Source organism: Bos indicus, chromosome 12 (genome assembly GCF_029378745.1).
Source record: "Bos indicus isolate NIAB-ARS_2022 breed Sahiwal x Tharparkar chromosome 12, NIAB-ARS_B.indTharparkar_mat_pri_1.0, whole genome shotgun sequence".
Taxonomy (NCBI): domain Eukaryota; kingdom Metazoa; phylum Chordata; class Mammalia; order Artiodactyla; family Bovidae; genus Bos; species Bos indicus.
In genome coordinates this window covers 53,549,720-53,573,742 of record NC_091771.1, presented here as the reverse complement: position 1 = coordinate 53,573,742, position 24,023 = coordinate 53,549,720, and the positions used below count along the sequence as shown (strand labels likewise).

The 24,023-nt window shown below is 38.9% G+C and overlaps 1 protein-coding gene across 1 annotated transcript in view; it reads left to right on the top strand.

The window, feature by feature from the left end:
- OBI1 (ORC ubiquitin ligase 1) overlaps positions 1-22,749 on the top strand; it is a 44,962-nt gene extending 22,213 nt beyond the window's left edge. Inside the window, exons 5-6 of the mRNA XM_019971601.2 lie at positions 2,182-2,270; positions 19,994-22,749. Of these exons, the coding sequence (XP_019827160.2) occupies positions 2,182-2,270; positions 19,994-21,509 (1,605 nt within the window). The 3' untranslated portion in view covers positions 21,510-22,749. The remainder of the gene's footprint in view (positions 1-2,181; positions 2,271-19,993) is intronic.
- The last annotated feature ends 1,274 nt before the right edge of the window (positions 22,750-24,023 follow it).

Below are 24,023 nucleotides of genomic sequence, written 5' to 3'. Positions count from 1 at the left end.
AAAAAAAAGAGAGTGGTATAAGGGATGTATGTAAAAGGAAAGTACATAAAATACAGTTTTTCTTTGTTCTTTTAAAGATCATATGTTAAATTCAATACCCAAAGTTACCTTGAGACCTCACAATTATTTGGGATACTTGAAAAGCCCATTTTGAATACCTAGTGAAGGAATTAGGTAGAACTAGGCAATAAACTTGGAGAAGGCAATGGCACCCGACTCCAGTACTCTTGCCTGGAAAATCCCATGGATGGAGGAGCCTGGTAGGCTGCAGTCCATGGGGTCGCTAAGAGTCGGACACGACTGAGCGACTTCACTTTCACTTTTCACTTTCATGCATTGGAGAAGGAAATGGCAACCCACTCCAGTGTTCTTGCCTGGAGAATCCCAGGGACGGGGGAGCCTGGTGGACTGCCGTCTATGGGGTCGCACAGAGTCGGACACGACTGAAGCGACTTAGCAGCAGCAGGCAATAAACTGGAACATAAACTAAAAAAAATGGACTTCAGAGGCAAAACTTGCATGCAAAATACGAAATAACAGCATATTATAAAACAAATATAGGAATGCTGAAGATTCAGAATAAAGGACTACCTAGTTTGAGTGAAATGGACTTTTTTCCTCATGTTTCCAAGACAAGTAAGTTTGAACCATTATGAAGCCAGTGTTGAGATTGCAAAGTATAATAGTTAGCTGAAGTCTTTACTACTCTTTTAGGTGCAACAAATAGGCAGGACTCTCCCCTTTGTAACTTGACCCATCCAGTTCTCCTGAACTTGAAAATATCTCTGATAATTGAGGGTTAGCCAGCCCATAAAGAGCATCTTAGAAAGCCTCAGGACTGGTGAGAGACCTTGTCAAGGGGGATGGGGAAAAGAAATCAAATGAGGTTCTAATTTAAGCTTGTCATTCATCATCAAAAAGCATTCACTAAGTGCCTCCTCTTACAGTGCTATGCTTGAGGGCTTAATTCATTTTGTGTGTGTGTGTGTGTGTGTGTGTGTGTGTGTGTGCCTGTGCACACGCGCATGTGTGTGTATGAGGAAGTATATTACCTTTCCTGTGTCTTCAGAGGGGCAGTAATGGTGTTTATCAGTCACTTAAAGAATTAACTCTCCACAGTCCTGGTTGGTTTGCATCCATGAAGATAAGCAGGTACTCAGGCTCCAAAAGAAACCTGGATACATCTGAGAGAGTGAGGTTGAGTGTTGAAAAGAGTGTCCTCCGTCCTGCTTCTCTTGTCACCCTTTTGGGGCATTTGTGTGTGGATGGACAAGTAATACAGTCAAGAATTCTAGAAATTATTGGTCCAATTTTTAAAATCTGTTTTCAGATTTTCTTAGTTTAAACCTTTTTGTTGACAATTGTTCTGACACTTTGAATGTTAATAGTCAGACAATGAATTTCTCTTGCTAGGTTAGTGAGATTGGTTCCTAGCCTAGGGAGTCTTATTTTTTGTTGGAATTCAGAAGCACGGTGACTAGCAGATTTAAAAGAAGTCACTTCTAAGAAGATTCTACAACAGACACTCTACTTTGGGGCTACCCAGGATCAATATTGACCCTCTAGATTTTCTAGCAATAAATATTTTGTCAGGCAGTTTTTAGGTATCATGCAACTCAAAGAAGGAAATCATACTTGCGATTAAAAAAAAATCAAAAGAGAATCCATACTTATTAGAAAATATTGATCCAAGAAGTTGTGAGCCAGAGCATTTGGGAAAACCATTTTGAAGAAAGCAGGCAAGTAGTTTAATGATATTAGATATGTTATCACTAAAAACTTTTAAAATCAATCTCATAATGCAAGATACTTAACCATTAGTTTTGTGAATAATTGCATGTGGTATATTGTTACCATGCTTAGAGTATTCAGTTATATGAAAAAGGAAAAAAAAAATTTGCCATTAGTTTAGTCCCTTAACGACTCTAAGCTAACTAACATAGCTCTGTTTATTTCCCTGGATAGAAGATTTGCAAAGTGCTTGGGGAATTTGGATTAAAATGTGTGATCATGTTTAGTTTCCCAAGTCATTCCCAATGGTGGTTTTAAGTTTCTGAAGACATGCTCTAGTATTCAGTTTTCTCATACTGTTGCTCTAAAAAATACAGATGGCTCATGTCATAATTTTTACACATTTGTTTTTAACATATGCTTAATTATTTTCAACACTTTTTTTTTAAGGCAAATAAAAAATTGAAATTGGAAAATGGTGGCCTGGTGAGGGAGAATTTGCGACTGAAAGCTGAAGTTGATAACAGATCACCTCAGAAGTATGTATTTTGCTCATAGTGCAATGTTTCAGGTTATGTCAATGTTTTAGAATAAGCTGCTGTTACATTATGTTTTTCATTGGATTCTTTGTTGAAACATGGAAGATTAAGTAGAGTGTCTTACCTGTAAATGTCAAGTGTATACTTAGGTTATTGGTAAAATCTTAGTCTCAGTTAATGCTAATGTCGGAAGAAAGGATTTCCTTCTTATCCTTTTTCCTTACCTAATTATCAAGAGGTTTGTTTTATGTGACCTAAGACTGGTGAGCCTCCACTTGGTTTTACATATAACTGTTTAATGATCCTAACAAAGAGTAGGGAGACTAACATGATGCCTTTTGGATATTTTTTGAAATAATCTTAATGATAGTTAAAATTCATCCATTGCTTTGTCTTTACCATGTACAACAACCTGTGACATAGAACTACTATTCTCCATTTACAGATGATAAAATGGAGGAATAGAGATCAAATTAATTTTTCTAAATCTTCACAGCTAGTAAGTGGTGGAAATAGGATTCGAACCCAGGTAGTCCAGCCCCAGAGCTGTGCTCTGTTACATTACACTGAAAGCTGTTACACTACCCATTACCCTAAAAAGCCTATCTGAAATAGAATTTAAGGCTTCATTTGTTGAATTTTGTACTGATTTGAACTGTACAATTAAATGAATTCTTTTATGATGGGGTTATTTTCACTCCATTCCAAAAGATACAAGATTGCAAAATTTTGAACAGTTAGTTTAAAATGCTAAGAAACAGTTGAGAATTAAGATTTGAAGATTAAGAAAAGATGAGAGAGAGCTCTTGAGGTTGTTATTGTTCTAGGGGAAAAAAAAAATGACAAGTGAAAAGAAAATGTGACCCCCCATCCCTCTGAGGAGTGGCATATCAGAACTCCACACTTTCTTCCTGTCCAGCCATTTTCTCCTAATGGAAAAAGACAAGAAAGGCATAAACAAACATTGGAAATTTATCCTACCAGAAGTAGTTCTCTGCTTGTCATTTGAAAAGGAGAAAATATTGCCTTCAGTAAAACCAACTGTGGTATCAGGAAATGGTAGAAGTAAACCATAATTACTCAAAGCAGAGATAACTAACCAATAGAGAAAGAAGCATAGCTTTTACTTTTAAATAGTTCCTTCCCCTGTGCTCTCCAACCTCATTTTTCTTTTCACTTCAGATAATGTCCTACTTTGATGAATTAGTGAAATAAGCTTAGGAAGTGTTGCCGTTAATATATGGTGGTTTGAATCTCTGCTCTTCTTATTTATTGGCAGCTCGCCTTGCCAGTCATAATAATGTTTATCCATTAGCCATTTCCCACAGCAGGCTGAATGGAACTAAAGCCATTTTGTTCGTAGCTTTTATTTCTTGAAAAGTTGCCCACCAGATTTCAGATTTAGCACTAGCCACCAGGATGTGTGTTTTTAAATATCCTTGATTCCTACCTGATAAGCAACTGAAGAATCTCACCTAAAGAAACCTCACCTCTGTCTGTTTTCACAAGCAGTCACACTTCTGAATCTCATATAACTTTGTGATTCACTGTCTTTAGCTTCCATTGCTTCCCTTCAGGGGAAAGGGAACAAGTTCACTTAAAAAACGATTTGAACTGACCCCTGTTCCAGATCAATGTGCAATGCGTTGAGGTATTAAAAGTATGGCATTTGATTTATAGCCTTGTTTACCTCTGCATCACCAAGCCCTAGTGGGAGGCAGAGAGAAGCTGACCACAGCTGAAAATACCCAAATCTGGTTCACTTGAGGAGCACTCCTGTTTGTATTGAAAACAGTACGAAATTTCGAGAGTTCAAAAGTAAATGCAAGCAAACAGAAGCCATCCATTCCATTTCATTTCCTTGATTAGGAAGTGCCTTGACCAATTACTTTTCTCCTCTACTCGGTTAGTTGTCAAGGTGTACTTTTTATATACGTGGCCTGAGTGTCTAATGTATCTTTCAGGTTGTTCAGACATACTCTATGAATCAGGCAGAAGAGAGAGCTTTAAAATTTAGATACTAGAAAGGGAAAAAAATTAGGAAGGTGTATTTGTTAGCTTGGGCTGCCATAACAAATACATAGACAGGGTGGCTTAAACATTGCAAATTTGTTTGCTTATAGTTCTGGAAACTAGAAATCCCAGGTCAAGGTTCAGCAGTTTGGGTTTCTGGCAAGGGCTCTCTTTTTGACTTGCAGACAGCCGCCTTCTCACTATGTCTTTGCATGTCAGAGAGAGAGTGTGTACTCTGGTCTCTCTTCTTGTGAGGCAGCAGTTCTGTTAGATTAAGGCCTCCTCTTTATGGTCTCATTTAACTTTAATTACCTCCTAAAGACCCTGTCTCTAAATATAGTCATGCTGAGGGTTAGGGCTTCAACAAATGAATTTGGTGGGGGGGTGGGGGAGAATGGGAATACAGTTCCGTCCATGGCAGAAGGTATTTCTTTTAAGGACTTGCGGGGTGCTCTGTTGCTTAGTTGTGTCCAACTCTCTCTGACCCCATGAACTGTAGCCCACCAGGCTCCTCTGTTTATGGAGATTCTCAGGCAAGAATACTGGAGCAGATTGCCATTTCCTCCTATAGGGGATCTTCCTGACCCAGGGATTGAACCCGCACCTCCATGTCTCCCGCATTGGCGGGCGGGTTCTTTATCACTACGCCACCTGAGAAGCCCCCCTTTTAGCACTCAAGCAAATATCATGCTGTTGCCCCAAAACTAGACTACAGTCTAGTGTGAACAAAGGGGACTTAGACATTTACACTGATTTCAAGTAAATAGTATTGTATAAAAGTAATGTATTTTATGATTTTTAAAAACAGTGGTATAATCTTTAAAATGAAATCTGGATTATCATTTATCTCCTCTGCTATTGTGTTTCTAGTCTTTTACCCTCCATTGTATTTAATCTCAATGTGTACCTGGATATTTTTCCTTTTTCAACTTTAGCTTGGAAACCCTTTTGTGCAGTGTGGCAGCTATCTCACTAAGCATACTCTTCTGGATTTCAATAATATCCATTCTGTTCTTTGTCAAAACTTCATTGTCCTGATAGCTAAACTGGTGGTCCAGAAAAATGCAACTTTTTCTTTGACTTGATGTAGCCACTTCCTGAATTAGTCTCTCCCTTCTAATTTGTTTTAACCTGAAGAAAACCATCTGCCTGCCCTTTCAGTTTTCTCTAACATGGACTTCTAAGAGAATCAGATTTGATATTTGGAACTCAAGAGGGGGTGATAATGTCTTTTAGTTTGCAAGACTGGTATGTGAAGAAAAGCCATTCTCCCAGCCAGCCCAGAAATACTGAAAGTTTACTTGTTGACAGTATCCTAGATGCTTTGAACCATGCACATTCTGTTTCTGACCCTTAAAGTTGGTTAGGTTCCCCTTACTATCTTGTACTTTCCCTTGTTAGCACATAATCACAATTACTAATAATTAGTGTTTTGTGTAATTACTTCGATGAATATTAAAGTTGTGTGTAACTATTCCAGTGAATTCAACCCTGAATATTCATTTGAGGGACTGAAGCTGAAGCTCCAATACTTTGGCTATCTGATGTGAAGAGCTGACTCATTAGAAAAGACCCTGATGCTGGGAAAGATTTGAGGGCAGGAGGAGAAGCGGGTGACAGAGAATGAGATGGTTAGATAGCATCACCAACTTAATAGACATGAATCTGAGCAAACTCAAGGAGATAGTAAAGGACGGGGAAACTGGAGTGCTGCAGTCCATGGGGTTGCAAAGAGTCAGACATGATTTAGTGACTGAACAACAACTATTACTTATTTCATATTTTTCTGAGTGAGGGCTATAGTTTTATTCACTATTATAGCCGTGCATTTTATAGAGTTCTGCTCCTAGTATGTATCTGTTGAGTAAATGAATAAAAATGTAGCTCCTGAGAGAATTCCCCTTCTATTTTGCCAAAGATTTAATGAAGAAATTTAGTCATTTTTCCTCTTCCTCTTCTCCATCTCCCATTTAATGGGGGATCCCAAGAGTGTCACACCTCCACATAGTAAGAAACAAAAATAAGAAGCCGAAGGAAGGTAGAACTGCGTTTCTCATATTCCTAAACTGTGCCCTGAAGTCTGGATATATTTGTCCTTGGTAGAGTTAGGAGTTCCTAGTGATTTTTTAGCTTCAAATATTATGAAGCTTATTAATGACTTGTAAAGCATTTGAAAGTATTACGCCCTGTCTCCGAGGTTGCTCTGTTCAGTTGTGCCATTCTTTTTGCTCTAGTCTCACTGGGCAGAGTTTGTGCCATGTTGCCACCTATTTTGAGGCTTAAACAGCAGCTGGCCCATGCCCTTAGCTTCTAACTTATGTTAATAGTGTAGGGTATGAAATATATATGTACATATACAAAATTTTGTATACATAGAATTGCATAGGTCATTTAAATCAAACTTGGTTATAATTGGATTAATAATGGCTTTCCATTCTATAATTATGTATTTGGTAATGTTATTGTGTCTTTAGTGAGACCTGTGGGTTTGATAGTGTTTCCCTGCAAGCATCATTTTTACTGCCCAGCAACCCTAAGACTTATCATTATGGACCAGTTTTTACCCATGCCTCAGCAACTTCCCTTTCACTTTCCACTTTCATGCATTGGAGAAGGAAATGGCAACCCACTCCAGTGTTCTTGCCTGGAGAATCCCAGGGACAGAGGAGCCTGGTGGGCTGCTGTTTATGGGGTCGCACAGAGTCGGACACGACTGAAGCCACTTAGCAGGTAGCAGGTAGCAGCAACTTCTGGAGGAAGATGAATGCTCCAGATACTCCTGGGTGGTGATCAGTATTCTATTAGGACGCAAAAAGAAGTGTTCTTAGGAGGACAGAATAGACTTCATAAATCATAAGCTGTACGTTCTTCCCCTCTTGCTGTGTTTGTGTGTTCTTTGAGCCGTCTCATCAGCTCCCATGGCTTTAATAATCATTTTCTTAATATGTCAACGATTACAAAATAAAATCTAAATCATTGGCCTTGCCTTTTCTCCGAAACTGTAGGTTCATGTTTCCATCTGTCTATTTTATACTTTCACTCAAGATCCTGTACCTTAAATTCACTGCAAAGCACAAGAGTGAAATAAATGCCTAATTCTGGAGACAGACTACCTGGATTGAAGTTTCCCTTCTTCTACTCTCTCCTTCCCCTACCCAATTCAATTTTTGCTATACTCAAAATGGTTTTTTATGAAGTGTAAATCACGCTATTAAATCTCTTATCTGAAACTGTCCAGTGTTTTCCTAAAATACAATCCGGACACTTTGCCAGCTAGTCACGATGCTTGCCTATTCCATCTCATCCCCACAGCTTATCCTGCTCTAGCCATACTGGCTGCCTTCTGTTTCTAAAACATGCTAGAATTTTTTCCCTCTCTTAGAATGTCCACATCTTTATATGGCTGTCTCCCATTATCAGATTCAGAGAGGCTTTTCCTGATCATTCCATCTAAAGCAGTCCTCTGAAGTTGTCCCCATGACCTTTCTTTGTGGAGTTTAGAATGGAGAAGACAGAACAAGAGGTCAAGCAACTAAACAAACAAGTAATTTCAGACAGTAATAAGGGCTAAGAAGACAGGTAATACTGTAACATTGGTTGTGCATTAACTATGGGCTCTATTATAAGTACATCTCAAGCTTTAACTCATTTAACCTCACCCACCTACTAGATAGGTACCACTACTAGCTCCATTTCACAAGATAAACACTGAAGTACAGAAAGTTTAAATATCTTCCCCCAAATCACAATGCTAGAAGGTAGACAAAGCCAGAGTTCAGTTCTGGAGAGTCTGGCTCCAGAGTCTGCTAATAATCTTATGCTGTATTGCTTCACCATGCCATGATTTTATCACTGCAGTTAAGACTGAGTCAGGAAGTAGAAGGTGCAGAAGCAGAGGGCCGCTTCCTTCCTAGCTTCCCCTCCCTTCTTCCCTCCCTTCGTTCCTTCCCTTTCTTTAACATTTAACGGTGGCTTTATGAGGTGAATGCTTGAAAATATTCAACAGGAAATTTAATTTACTCTGCACTAATGTTTGCAAATACATTGTTGCTGCTAAGTAGCTTCAGTAGTCCGACTCTGTACGACTCTGTACGACCCCATAGACGGCAGCCCACCAGGCTTCCCCGTCCCTGGGATTCTCCAGGCAAGAACACTGGAGTGGGTTGCCATTTCCTTCTCCAATGCATGAAAGTGAAAAGTGAAAGTGAAGTCGCTCAGTTGTGTTCGACTCTTAGTGACCCCATGAACTGCAGCCTACCAGGTTCCTCCATCCATGGGATTTTCCAGGCAAGAGTACTGGAGTGGGGTGCCATTGCCTTCTCCGAAATACATTGTTAGCAATTCTTAAATATTTCAAATCAACTAACTTGAAGTACAGAAGGCTTGTTCTCTAATAACTCTTCAGGTGACATGAAATCTGAATGAAGCCTATATGAGCTGATTCTAGCCTTACTGCCCATCTCCTTCACTTGCAAAACCCCAGCACCTGAAAGGCACCTGATACATACTTGTTGAGTAATTAAATAAACAGATAAATAACGTTCGATAAATTACTTGACCTGTTGGAGCCATTACTTTTTAATGTAAAATGTGCCTAATGTACCACTTTGAAGATGAAATAATTGTATGTCCTTGGCACACCACGTAGCACAGAGAACTGGTGGAGGTTTGCGTCTAAATAACTGGATCCATTATCCATCCCACGCTAGAGACTGTTTATCCTCTCGCTTTGTTTCTGTCCTCGTTAATGGCTTTACTACTTATCTGGTTGCCCAAGATAAAAACCTCAGTCTTCCTTTCCTGCATTTTCCACCGCTTCTTCTCATCCCATTCCTTATTGTCCAGTATATTCTATCCTATCTATTAAATTCCTGTGTAATGCCTCTTCTTGTTCCCACTAGTTTCGATCCACGTGATTTCATGCTTAGCCAATTTTAATAGCCCTCTGCCTCATTGCTCTTGTCCTGTCACAGCTCTGGAGCATTTGCTGTATGTTGCCTGAATTCTAGAATATAAATTTGATCATCTCACTCTTGTTAATAACCTTGAGTGATTTTCTATTTTTCACAAATTGAAGGCTGGATTTCTTAGTATAGTACATGAGCCTCTTTACTAATAGGACTTTAGCTTAGCCTTCTTAGCTCCTCTCAAACCTTCCTCTTCATGTACGCTGCTGTGGCCCTGATGAATTTCTCACTGGGCCTGGATTTGCATGTGGTGACATGTACCTTTGCTCATGTCTTTTCCTTTGCCCCTGGTCCTCTCCATTAGCCTTTCATTTTTTATTCAGCTTGGTGAATCCCTACCCATCCTTTGAGACTGAGCCCAGTTGTCATTTTGTCTATGAGACTCTCTTAAGATTTCCTATTGTTCTTTTATTGTATTGTTTTAAGGATTATCAGTTACATGACTGTCATGCTCAGTTAATCTTCCAACTCCTTGGAATTAAGACTTTTTTTTTGACCATGTCACATGGCTTGCAGGATGTTAATTCCCTGGCCAGGGATGGAACCCATGCCCCTGCAATGGAAGTACAGAGTTCTAACCACTGGACTGCCAGGGAATTCCCAAGACTCTTTTTGTGTGTGTGATGAACTCAGTGTGTATCTATATAAAGTGTGTGTGTGTGTGTATTTTCCCTCTGGGACATAGCAAAAGGACATAGCATTCTCACACTCTAATGCTTTACACTGCTGTTTGGAGGGAACTGACCAGGAATTAAGACTTGAGCTTTCTTGAAGCTTAAGGTATATAGGGTTTAAGAAGGCAGAGAAAGTTTTCCTGGCATTCTCCAAATGAGGAGAGCAGAGAGATTCCCTGAAGTCTTCCAAAATCATCCTAGAGATTGAGAGTTTGAAAGAGGAAAAGAGGAGACAGTGTCAGGGCTTGTATTTTGAGTCTGAGTCTCCTCAGTTGAACAGGTTTTCCTGCCCTTACCCGTCCCCATGCTGACTGTGAGCTGTGCCCCTTCCTAGTTCACAGGTCTAAACTCCTCAACTGTGTCTCAAGACCTACCACCAGTACCAGGCCTGGCTTTCAGCTTCCTCAGCAACACCTCTGCTCTTGCTAGCCTCGGCTGTTCTCTCTTCCTGACCTTTTCTGGCCTTTTTTGTTTCTCATGATTCTGCTCTGACAAACACAATGATTCCTGGTATTTGACCCCAGCCTGATCCGCTGACTGATTCTGCTGTGCCCTTTGGTTTTCCCGGAAGGGGAACTTGTAGACTGTCAGGGGAGCCTGATGATACCCTGGGGCCAGACTGTGACAGCTGGGTGTGCTCAGGCCCCTCAGCCGCCTGAGGGGCCCTTCTCTGGATATTCAGCTAATTGGGGGTGGACAGTTACTGCAGTTTTCTGTCACCATGTCTTTATTATATTGATAAGATACTTTAGGAGCCTGCAGTGCATGCTAATGACTAAGCGGTAAGGTTGTCAGAACGATTACGAACTGCTTGAGAACAAGGATAATGTCCTTTTGTTTTCTTCCTCATCGCCCCTCAGCATATATTAGTCTTCAGTAACTGTCATCTGAGTAATAATTACAGAGTGGCTGGATCACAGTTTTTTGTTTTATTTTGTTTCATATTATTCCTCATGCTGAGAGAGAAAGATTGATTTAACTGTAGTGACAAATGTATAGATCGTATTAGTCCAGAGATTTTTAAGTATGCTTTTTTCCCCCAACCACAGTTGTATTCTTTTATACTATTGAGATTTTATTGTTGTTAAGGTTAGTATACTTTGGGGAAAGGTATGAAATCCTTTATTCCTCTGAGGACTGTAAAAAGATATGAAATAGCATGTCTCAAGATTCTCTCCTTCCATGAAAGATTAGGATCGCCATTTATGTCATGTCAACTTCAAGGCTGCTCTTAGAGGATGGAAAATTAGGGCATTCCTGTATGGAACTGAAATACATTTATCAAATAGAATGGAATTTATTTCACAGTAAAAAGAGTAGTCCATCTTCACAGGCAGCAAATACAGATGTGGGATGGCCCTTTTTAGAGACTTACCACAAAAGGAACTTATTCCTTTTCAATTTGCATATACTGCCCAACACTTGCGTGTTCTCTATTAAGAATTTCTAGGTAGAATTGAAGTGGCGGATGCATGATTAGTTTAATAAACATACACAAAAAAGCTTTCTTTAAAGTCGTGTTAGTAATATGAGCTATTATTTTAAATTCGGTTCTGTGTTTGTAAACTTGCAAATCCAGACACTGCCTTTATTTTTTGAGAGGTGGAGGAAAAAGGAATGGCTGCAAGGGCTGACCTCTGTCTTTAGGGAGGAACTGTGGCTTTTTTTTTTTTTTAATTCATGCAAATATTGGAGCACATTCTGTTTGGGGATAAAACTAAGATGCAGTATAGCATAGCTTATGTTTTTTATTCCTATTATACCCCTGTGTAAGTAAGTACTATGTGATGTTTAGGTCCTAAAATTTTTGCATTTAAAATTTTGCTCATTTCATCGGTAGCTTTGTTTCTTTGTAGTTGAAAATGCCTGCTGATTGTGCATGAGGTAGACAAGAAGATCATGTATGTTTTTTATACATAGAACAATTAAAGATGGAGCTTCCAGTTTATGATTCTAGTTCAGATTTAGTTTATATATCTCTGGTTAAAATAGTCACCCTTTTTGGGTTGGCATTTGCCAGGTTGATCTGTGCTACAGTTTCCTGGAAGGCCATTTTAATAAAGGATCTTTGGCAGCTTGAAAATTCTCTTGAACTTATGTCTAGAACATGATAGATGTTTGATAAATGTTTATTGGCTTTGTGCATTCAGATCTGAATGTCTTCCTACATCTTGTTATTTCCTCTCCATATTTCTATTAGCAAATGTATGTATTAATAAATATTACAACAGAGCTAGACTTGGCACTCAGTAGACATGCTAGCATTTTTACTACCTCATAGTATAAAGAGGTGCTGATATTACTTAAGCAGGGATCTCACGTTCAGGCATCTCTTGGTTTCATACATGGTATTTGGACTTCGAAAGACTTGGCTTCCTGCTGCTTCCTTTCTATATTACCTGGGACAAGAGACGAGTGCTTTAAGTGTCTCGTTTTTTCATCCTTAAAATAAGAAACATAGATCTTGCTTCATAAAGGTGACATGACAATATATATCAAGTATATAGCAATGTACTTGACACAAGTAAACTTTAGTAAATTGTGACTGCTGCTGTTACTGTCACCATCATTGTCATTAATCGTCACTTACACTACTGTAGATTTACCTGTTACACTTTTGGTAATGTCCATCCCCAGAGTTCACTTGTATTTATTTATTTGGATGTTGGGCCAGGGAATAGAAACATTGTTTGGAGTCCTCAGGAGGGAAGGTTTTTTCCCAGTTCTCTCTTAGTAGGCTTCATGTGGCTTAATAAATTTTTGTGGACTCAACTATTGTGACAGGATTGTCCATAGATAGTAACTTTTATGATTACCAAAGTCTCAAGGAATGTAGCATTTTCATAACTGAGTCTTTCATTTTAAACAGAGAAAACTCTCTTGAGGAAACCCTGGCAAGTCATTGGGTTCAGCAGTGGCTGAAAATGTCTAGGGCACTTCCCAAAGCTTCTCTTGTAGTTTAAAGACAGAACACTCTCCCCAGTCCTGCCGTTACACCCAGAAGGATGAGAATAGATGTGGGTCACACACAGACAGGTCTTTGGGAGCGGGTGAGAGAAAGGCCCCCACCAGCAGATACAGTCTGGAGCTGCCTCAGTGCTGGCCCTCCCTGTGCGCCTTCCCTGGAATACACCCCTCCCCATCCTCTCCACACATGCGCATGGCAAAGCACATGCTGGGACCTCTCCTTTCCTTCCTGCTTCTAGCCAAACTCAGGTCCCAAGGAGCTCCTATTACACACTACTCACTTAAGTTACATCTAATCAAAGAGAAACTCCAATATTTTGGCCACCTGATGTGAAGAACTGTCTCATTGTAAAACACCCAGATGCTGGGAAAGATTGAAGGCAGGAGGAGAAGGGGACGACAGAGGATGAGATAGTTGGATGCCATTACCAACTCTATGGACGGACATGAGTTTGAGTAAGCTCCAGGAGTTGGTGATGGACAGGGAAGTCTGGTATGCTGCAGTCCTTGGGGTCACAAAGAGTCACACGATTGAGCGACTGAACTGAACTGAATCAAAGAGAGGCATTTGCAGACTTAAGGAATCTCCAGCTCACACATCATGCTTTATGAGAATATACTGAGGGAAGGGAACAATAGAAAGTTTTGTTCTCCTGAAGCTCTACCTTTCCTCCATGTTTAAAGTGAAGAAGATACTTGCCTGATATCTCTGCAAGTCAGGGGATGAGAAGGTATGCAACTGCAGCTATGTAGCCAGGCAGCACTACAATAAAATTTGCTCTATGACTGGGTCATTTTTTCTTAGGTATGTGTAATAGTTCTCTAAAAACCAATTGCTGAGACTCACTTAAGTTTACTTGGTTTTCCCACATACCAAGCATTACTTTAGTACAGGTAATCCTCACTTTCCATGTTGTACAGAACCATAAAAATGACCACTGAACCTAAAACCATGCAAAGCAATCTTAATAATCAGTGAGAAAAATCACGTTGTTCTATAAACTTTAATACTTTTATCAAAACATTGAATCTCTATAAATGTATATAAAGATGAAAAAATAGTAAAACTGATATCTATTTAGTACTTAATATTTATATAGTACAATGAATTATATATAGAAGCATTGAGAATTGGAATGTCATTTCTTTATTGAAAACTTATGGACAATAATTTGAATTGTGCTTGCCTTCTTATCATATAGCTTATGATAATAAAGGCAGTAATTTTTCTGACACTTCAACAAATTGTCATATTCCTAAGTTTGCGTCAGTAAGTTCGCCTTTCCCAGTTACTCTGGCTTACCTAGGTTTTCTTCAATAGCAACAGTTTCAGCATTCCTATGGTCAGCTATTCTTCTCTATATTTCTGTTTGATTCTAACTTTACTACTAGCATCACCAACTCAATGGACATGAGTTTGAGCAAGTTCCAGGAGTTGGTGATGGACAGGGAAGCCTGGTGTGCTGAAGTCCATGGGGTCGCAAAGAGTCAGACACAGCTGAGCAGCTCAATTGACTGACTGACTGACTACTAGCATTAATCACTTTACGATTTGTTTGCTACATCTCATCTTTGTTGGCCAGTTTTGTGTTTTGAGTTTCCATTTCTGTAAAAATGTCATGTCACAGCACAGCTCTATGTTTTATTGTCTGTGTGTGAAGTGGGTAACACGTGCACAGTCACTTTCAAACTTGGAGAGAAATGACCCGATTGGTCACAGATTGGCTGGATCACAAACGCTGGCCCAGATCCAAAGATTGCTTTTACTTTGTTTCACTCTTAGCTCAGGTGCCAAGTTAGGAAAGATATAAAATCAAAGGTACCTGAGGCAGAGGGGCTCACTTCCCCAGAGCCCCTCTTGTTCCTTAAGAAGATGTTTCTGAAATTTGGTGGTCTTGGCAACCTACTGGGCTTGCTGCATTAATCCGTTTTGTTCAGACTACCATGGAGAACTAGAGAGGCAAAGTCACTTACTCAAGTTTCACAGCTCGTTAATGGCCACAGAGCTCTAGAGGTTCATTCATTTCACACCTGGTTCTGGCATTTATTCTTTTACCATATTTACTTCTTCTCACCCCTTCAAACACATTCTTTTCCTCCTTTGTGATGAGCTATGAGAAAATTTGGTCTTGGGACTTTTTCATTATTAGAGATGCCCTTATTCTAGTTATAATACCGCAGAGGTCAAACCAGTAGGACTTTCGTTTCTCTTACTTCTAGTAGGGACAGGAACACTCTTGTACCTCTGTTGTTTTTTGGAGAGGAGAGCCCTCAGCCAGAATGTGTACATCAGTTAACGCTGCAAGAGGGAAAATCCCTTAAACTACTTAGATTCTAGCAAAACATACTTGTGATATCAGATGCAGCTCCCAAACTGCTTTCTGTTTTCTCTGACATAATGAAGCCTTTGGCCATCACCGCTGCTTTGAAAATCAAAGCCTTTGGTCTCTAATGGAATGTTTATAAAAATACTCTATTTTGAAATTTGCTCAGGAAAAGGAAGTATGGTAAATGATTTTAGAAATCCCTTTTAGAAATCCCTCTAGCTTGCCTTGGCATTGATTCATTTAATGTTATGTACTCTGGAAATATCTGGAATTAGAGAATAAGGAAGTATTAAAACCCAAGTTAAATAAGCTCTTATCCTCATTGTTTTCTTCCATGGAAGTATAGCATCAGTTATGCATCTCTAATTGTTATTCTGTATGAGCAAGTAAACTGTCTTTTGCCAAATTTAATATCAGTATCTAGGGTAAGCTAAGGAGAAGGCGATGGCACCCCACTCCAGTGTTCTTGCCTGGAGAATCCCAGGGACAGGGGAGCCTGGTGGGCTGCTGTGTATGGGGTCGCACAGAGTCGGACACGACTGAAGCAACTTAGCAGCAGCAGCAGCAGGGTAAGCTAAAAATATGTCAGAAGTCTCATGTGTTTTCATTCTTTTCCTAAGGTGAAAGTGGAAAGTTATTTTAAATGGAGTATAGAACAGCAAGCCTGTATAATAAGAACCCTACTGGTATTTCATTCTCTTGCTTTCCTTGGTGTCAGTAGAAAAAAAAGGGAATAAACAGTCAGATATATGGAACATTTAGTTTACTAATACAGTGACTCACAATACATGTAAAAGAGGCCCAAGGACCTATGGTGTTGGCTCTGTCTTGATGTAAAGCATTGATGTATCTTAAAGTAAGAAAATAACATTTATTCAAGAAATATTTAATGAGAAACTACTGTGACCAAGGAGTGTTCTAGGGAGCTAACCATGATTCCTGCTTTCCTGGGGCTTATATTCTAATGAGAAAGAGAGACAGAAAACAGATAAACTACATGGATCAATTAATTTAGTTGATCAGTTCATTGACTTTCACTATATATATCTTTTGGTTTGCCCACCAGCCCAGGGTCTTTATTAACATGGAAAAAAGGTCTGACTATTCAAAGTATTATGAAGTATTGAAGTAGAACTTTGGAGAATTGAGGGCAGTGACCTTTTAGAAAACAGCAGCTCCATCAGTGACTCCTGGTTGCTTGTCCCTCTCAGATGTGCTTTGTTGCTGGCCTCTGTTGTTAGTTCTCATGCACTTTGGCTTTCTCTCCAAAGTAATACAAAAAATACACTTAGGCTATCATTTTGACTTCAACTCAGAACATTTGTTAACTAACTTTTTAAAAAAACATAATAATAACAAATGAGGGGCATCATCAAATATAGCATCATAAAATGACATTATATCTGAATTTCAGGCTAAAACCTAGAATCAGATCAGATCAGATCAGTCACTCAGTCGTGTCTGACTCTTTGCGACCCCATGAATCGCAGCACACCAGGCCTCTCTGTCCCTCACCAACTCCCAAAGTTAGAATAAGAAGCTGCTAATATTTTGGGAAACATTCCTTATTTGTCACTACTGAGTCCCCAAGGACATCCTATGGGAATAGCTGATTTACTATCTAGTAAAATTATTTGATTTTAAATCAAATAATGATTTAAAATCAAATAATTTTGATTTGATTTTTTTTCCTCATCTGAGGATCAGTTCAGTTGCTCAGTTGTGTCCAATGTGACCCCATGGACTGCAGCACACCAGGCTTCCCTGTCCATCACCAACTCTCGGAGCTTACTCAAACTCATGTCCATTGAGTCAGTGATGCCATCCAACCATCTCATCCTCTTTTGCCCCCTTCTCCTCCCACCTTCATTCTTTCCCAGCATCAAGGTCTTTTCAAATGACTCAGTTCTTTGCATCAGGTGGCCAAAGTATTGGAGTTTCAGCTTCAGTCCTTCCAATGAATATTCAGCACTAATTTCCTTTAGGATGAACTGGTTGGATCTCCTTACTGTCCAAGGGACTTTCAAGAGTCTTCTCTAACACCATGGTTCAAAAGCATCAATTCTTTAGCGCTCAGCTTTCTTTATAGTCCAACTCTCAGATCCATACATGACTGTTGGAAAAACCATACCTTTGACTACATGGTCCTTTGTTGGCAAAGTTATGTCTCTGCTTCTTAACATGCTTTCTAGGTTGGGCATAACTTTCCTTTCAGGGAGCAAGCGTCTTTTAGTTTCATGGCTGCAGTGATTTTGGAGCCCCAAAAAATAAAGTCCGTCACTGTTTCCATTGTTTCCCTGTCTATTTGCCATGAAGTGATGGGACTGGATGCCATGATCTTAGTTTTCTGAATGTTGAGTTTTAAGCCAACTTTTTTACTCTCCTGTTTCACTTTCATCAAGAGGCTCTTTAGTTCTTCGCTTTCTGCTGTAAGTGTGGTGTCATCTGCATGTCTGAGGTTATTGATATTTCATCTAAGGATAGTTTTATTATTAAAGTTGCATAAGAAAAAAGAAGTTTTATCTTGGTAAGCAAATTTAAGACTGTCACTTTTGCTGTTTGCATTAACTAAACATGCTGCACAGTTTATCTGTTAAAAAATATGTGGGTTTGATTATGCCAGAGTAGTTACAGTCAGGAACTCACAGTTTTGTTTTGTTTTTTTAGCTCTTTGACTAAGCTGTGCAGGGTATTTGGACCCTGACCAGGGATTGAACCCATACCTCCTGCATTGAAAGTATAGTCTTAATTAACCACTAGACAGCCAGGCAAGTCCCCAAACCCCACAAATATTTTTGCTGAATGAACTTAAAGATCTTTATTCACCTTTTAAAATTCTCTTACAGAAACTGCCTCTCTGTCAAATACCACCTTTACAAACCAAAATTATTTTTCTTTGGCTAAGAAGGAAAACCACCCATCATTGATTTAACCAAATACTCGTAATCGTAAACTTTGTCTTTAAAACAAGGAGGCTACTTATTGTAGTTGCTTTTATTTTTGTTATGGTGCCTGCTTGATTTTTAGAAGTTGAAGGGAGTATGCTCTTTTTTAGGAGTTCAGTTAATTGCAGGGAATAGATGAATATTCAGCAACCTGTCTTTTAAGGCCCTTTCTAATCCTGAGATTTTATGAGTCTATATTTACCTTTGCCCTTATTCTTATCCCTTAGTATAAGAGCAGGAATCATGTTAGGGGAGAATTGGGGAATGAATTGGGCTTTAGTTTAGGAGGAGTTGATGGGTGCTGAGTGGGAGTCATAGAACATACAGTGGTTGACTCAAAGAGGTACTGCTGCTGCTGCTGCTAAGTCACTTCAGTCGTGTCCGACTCTGTGCGACCCCATACACGGCAGCCCACCAGGCTCCCCTGTCCCTGGGATTCTCCAGGCAAGAACACTGGAGTGGGTTGCCATTTCCTTCTCCAGTGCAGGAAAGTGAAAAGTGAAAGTGAAGTCGCTCAGTTACTGTTGACTCCCTCTCCTTTTTTTTTTTTTTTAATACTTAGTACATTGTATTAATTTTAATTATTTTTGTAATTAGGGAAAAAAAGAAAGAAAAATATAAACCCATAGATTAAAACAAGTTTTAAAAATCACCTTCTCAAGTACCTTGCTCCAAACAGACAATCCCTGAATTCTTTAAGATGTATCTCTATTTAAGTCGTTGGAAAAAATGATTAATAAAAAGCCTTTTAAAACGCTTTTGTGGAGAGAAGTTATTTTTCATGGGATTAGAATATAAAACCTATGTTTATTGACTCCTATGAAGCAGTTTCCTGAAAGATGGGATTTTCCTTGGTTGGTGGCCAGATCAGATAGAATTTATGGTAGATATTTTATGTCCCTTGGAGCTGGACAGTCCTACCAATGATTTTATCATCAGCTCCAAATATACCACCAGCCATACATTTGGTACTCAAAAACTGCTTTCTGAGCCAAACCCAGTACTCATTCTTAAGGAAATAGTGAACACAAGATAATCCCAAGTGAGAGGAGTGAATTATTGTTGTGTTCTTTTTCTTATACTTTTCAGAAAATCTGAAAATGTTTATTGTGTATTACATTGGAACCTCAAGCACTGACTTTGTATCTCAAAGTTAGAAGAAATGAGATTGATGTCCCACACGGTTGTAAAATGCCAAAAATAAGTAGAGCTGAAATGAGTTAAAGCCCAGTATTCAGAAAGGCCAAGTGAAAACTTCAGATCAAGGGTAGATGTAATTGAAAGGGTCCAAATAAGTATTTAAAACCACTCCCTGCTGGAACTGCTAAGATTTCTGAATTTCAAATTGGTATTTTATGTTTGACAAGGTGACATTGTATAAGAAATGTATTGTAAAACACTGCTGTACGATAGGAAAATGATTGAATGTAAATATTTCAAGATGTGGACCACTGTTCAAATGTTATCATAAATCTTTGCCATTGTTTTAGGGTATAACTCTTCATGCATATATGAGCTGAATTGACAGTGCCAGCACTTGGGGAGGGAAATCATCAGCAAGTTTCCGCCTCACTGTCAGCACTAGCGTGATTTGACCACAGAAGTATCCTATTAGGTCTTTCCTGTTATTATCATATGCTTGTAATTACATCAATGGGGGAACCCTCTTTTGAAGATACTATATCTGTCCTTGCTCTTATCCTCTTCATTGAGCAGTCTGAAATGTCACTGTTACATGAAATTAGGATGGGTGGGGACAGTTTGCATTCTTAAACTTTAGAAAGAAGAAAGCTTAAACTGTAAAGTTAACTATCCTTCCATTCCTTGCAGGTTTGGAAGGTTTACAGTAGCTGCTCTGCAGTCCAAAGTAGAGCAGTATGAACGTGAAACCAATCGTCTCAAGAAAGCGCTGGAACGAAGCGATAAATATATAGAGGAACTGGAGTCTCAAATTACACAGCTGAAGAATTCAAGTGACGAGAAGGAAGCGATGAATGCCATTTGTCAGAGAGCACTTTCTACAGACGGCAAGGGGAGCAAAGGCACCGAGGAGGATATGGCATCCAAGAACCAAGGTGATGGTGCCAGAAAGCAGCTTGGCTCAGCCACTTCGAGTTCTCACCTGGCAAAACCTTCTAGCAGTTCTGTCAGGCAGGAAGGCACCAGCAAAACAGAACCAAATTGTTCTAAGAACCAAGACCTGTATCAGAAACGAGTGGAAACAATGCTCACTGTGACAGATACAAGTATGGATACCTATCTGGAAAGAGAATGGGGAAATAAGCCAAGTGACTGCATGCCCTACAAAGATGAAGAACTCTACGATCTACCAGCTTCCTGTGCTCCTTTGTCCCTTAGCTGTCTTCAGCTCAATACGCCAGATAATAGAGAGAGCTCTGTAGTCAAAGCAGGAGGTTCTAAAAAGCAGTCAAACCATCTCAGAAAATTGATGTTTGATGAGTTCTGTGATTCTCCAAATGTGTGTAATAAAGATTCTTCAGAAGATGATAGAAGTGAGAGTGAAAAGAAATCAGAGTGTTTTACTTCCCCGAAGACAGGGTTTTGGGATTGTTGTTCCACAAGCTATGCCCCCAGCTTGGACTTTGAAAACTCAGAGGAGAACACAATAGCAAATTGTGTTGGAGAAATTTCTTCAAAATTGAGTGAGAAACCAGGTTCGTGTTTATCCAAGAGGTTGAATTCCCTCCGCTCTTTTGAAATGAATCGGACAAGAACATCCAGCGAAGCATCAATGGATGCAGCTTACCTTGACAAAATCTCGGAGCTGGATTCAATGATGTCAGAGTCAGACAACAGCAAGAGCCCCTGTAATAACGGTTTTAAGTCGCTGGACTTGGATGGGTTATCAAAGTCATCTCAGTGCAGTGAATTCCTTGAGGAAACAGATAAGTTGGAAGAAAGAACTAAACCAAACCTTTCTAAAGGTTCTCTAACTACTGATCAGTTGGAAAATGGAAATGAATGGAAACCCAATTCTTTTTTTCTCCTCTCTCCATCTGACCAAGAAATGAATGAAGATTTTTCACTCCATTCCAGTTCAAACCCAGGAACCAATGAAATCAAACCACCAAGTTGTTTGTTTCAAACGGAGTTTTCCCAGGGTGTTTTGTTAAGCAGTACAAACCGGCTATTTGAAGATCAGAGGTTTGGGTCATCTTTGTTTAAGATGTCCTCAGAGATGCCTGGTCTTCATACCCACCTTCAGTCTCCTTGGTCTACTTCTTTTGTGCCTGAAAAAAGGAATAAAAATGTGAATCAATCAGCAAAAAGAAAAATCCAGAGCAGCCTTTCCAATGCCAGCCCATCAAAAGCAACTAAAAGTTGACAATGTCATTTATGTTTTTGTCCTGAGAGGAATATAAGGTTTTAAAGTTACTTTTTTTCCCCCTCATAAAAGCTCTGTACAATTTTGAATTGATAATCTTTAGTCAGGTGTCAAGTCAGAATGGTGGATTAGCCTGTACCCTGGATACTTTTGTTCATTTTGAAGAGTTTAGTCTTTCATTTTCATTTAGGGATCTTTTTGACCAGAGAAGTTAGGGAGAGGGTTCCTTTTGTGTCTGGTTTGGGTATATTTTGTTTTCTTGAATCTTGATTCATCTATTCGGATACAATGACCTATTAGTAAGCCTCAGTTATCTTCAGAATTTGGATTTCTTAAATAAAAGCTTTGGTGCAGTCTAAATACTGTTCATAAGACAGTTTTCTTTAAAGCTTCCTAGGGTGGAAATTATGTTTCCTGCCCCTTTTTATTTATGTTTAGTGATAGTCTAACTTTTATTCACGGAGAAGGCGATGGCACCCCTGTTCAAGGCCACGATGGAGAAACAGCACTCAAACCTTAGTCCAGTACTCACTGGCTTTTTTTTTTTTTTTAGGTTTTACATAAATGTTTGCATTTTTAACAATGTGTTTTGTCTAGTTTTTGTGAAAATGTGTTGCTAGTAAGAGAGAATGCATTTTGTTTTATGTCTGGTAGCTTTCATTCTTTTATCTTTTTGTGTGTATTGAAAGTCAGAAATTTGCCTACTTTAGCAAGAAGTTAGGGAACAGTTGGGTTTGGAGAAGATTAAACATGGTAGCTTTTCATTATTTCAGATACACAGGTGCAAAAGCACTCATTGCCAAGTTCTTGATCCACTTATGTCCCAGGGGAGCTTTCTTTGGCGTGGTAAAGTTCTTGTTTGCATGTTACTGTTCTTCATGGAAACTCTGTATGCATGGTAGCAGTCTTGCTTGCACTGTTTTACTTACTTAAGAAAAAGAAGTTTCAGTTGGCTAAAAGATTATCTTTTATGTAGGACAGAAAAAAGATGGTTTTTCATGAAGAGTGTTGAGAGGAGGGTGAGAATAGGTGAGCTAAGCACAATTTTTAATTTAGGTTCTTAAAAGGTATATTCTAAACATGTTTGGTATGCCCGGATAGGCCTTTAAAAATGGTTTGTATGTTAATGACTTGTTTATCTAATGTGCACTGAACATTTTACATTAATACTGTACTGTTTTACATTAATACTGCATGCTTTTCTATGTGAACTGAATAAAGGATGTCATAAACACTGTAATCCTTGATGTTGTCCCATGTTGAATTAGCCTACAAAGACCAGTACAACTTAGCATTTTTTATTGTATTGCTCTTATTATACAGGGGTTGGCAAACTGTGGCCAGTGGTCCCAGTTCTGGCCTGTGCCTGTTTTTGTGAAAGGCCTGTGAACCAAAAATGTTGTATACATTTTTAATTTTTTTTTTTTTTTTAATAAAAGAACTTTGGAAATAAAAAAAAATCCAAAGAATATTTCATAACACAGGAAAATGATATGAGGTTTAAATCTCAATATTTCTAGACAAAGTCTTGTTAGAACACAGCTACACGTTTTACATTTTATCTGATAGGACTGCTTTAGCACTGGTAGAGCAGAGCTGAATAGTTGCAGCAGAGACCTTATGGCCCACAAAGCCTAAAATATTTACTGTTTGGCCTTTTACAGAGAAATTTGCTGACCTTTGTTATAATTGACTCAGGATTCAGTGAAACCATAGAAGTATAAAAAAATCATTTTTATGAGTTGGAAAATCATGACCTCTGCTTTTAGAAGTAATAAGAACCGCCCCTCCCCCCACACACAAAAGGCTTACTGTAAAGTATAATTTTTGTTCTATCATATTTTTTCTAATAAGTATTTGTGCATGACTTTGTCTTTCTGATAATCTTCACGTTAATGGATAAACTTTCATAGATACTGCCATTTAAATATCTTTGACAATGTGGATATGCATTTGAAATTATATTAAATGTAGAAATCTAAAATCTTTCTGAATAGAGTAAACTTGGGGGTAAACCTCACTCTAATTCTGTCTGTAATTTTTTTATTTTTCACCATGAGTGTGTTAGTTTTTAATACAAACTGACACTGTGTCATGGAAATGCAGAGTGTGTAGCCTAATTGACTAATGCCTAATGGGGGTGAGGGTGTCTCTCTTGGGCTGGAGTGTTTCCCAGCTGCTTCAGAAACACTGCTTCATCCTCTCCAAAACACTATCTCATGTATCATATTAAAATAACCTGACATTACTCAATTAAAGGAAATAATCGGAAGGATTTGATTTTAATGACACTTTTGTACTCCTAACCTCTTTACCATAATTTCAAATGTCATGACAGATATGGTAGTCTCATTTTGTTTAGTCACTCAGTCACGTCCAACTCTTTTACAACCCCATGGACTGTAGCCCACCAGGCTCCTCTGTCCATGGGATTTTTCAGGCAAGAATACGGGAGTGGCTTGCCATTTCTTCTCCAAGGGAACTTCCTGACCCACAGATTGAACCCGAGCCTCC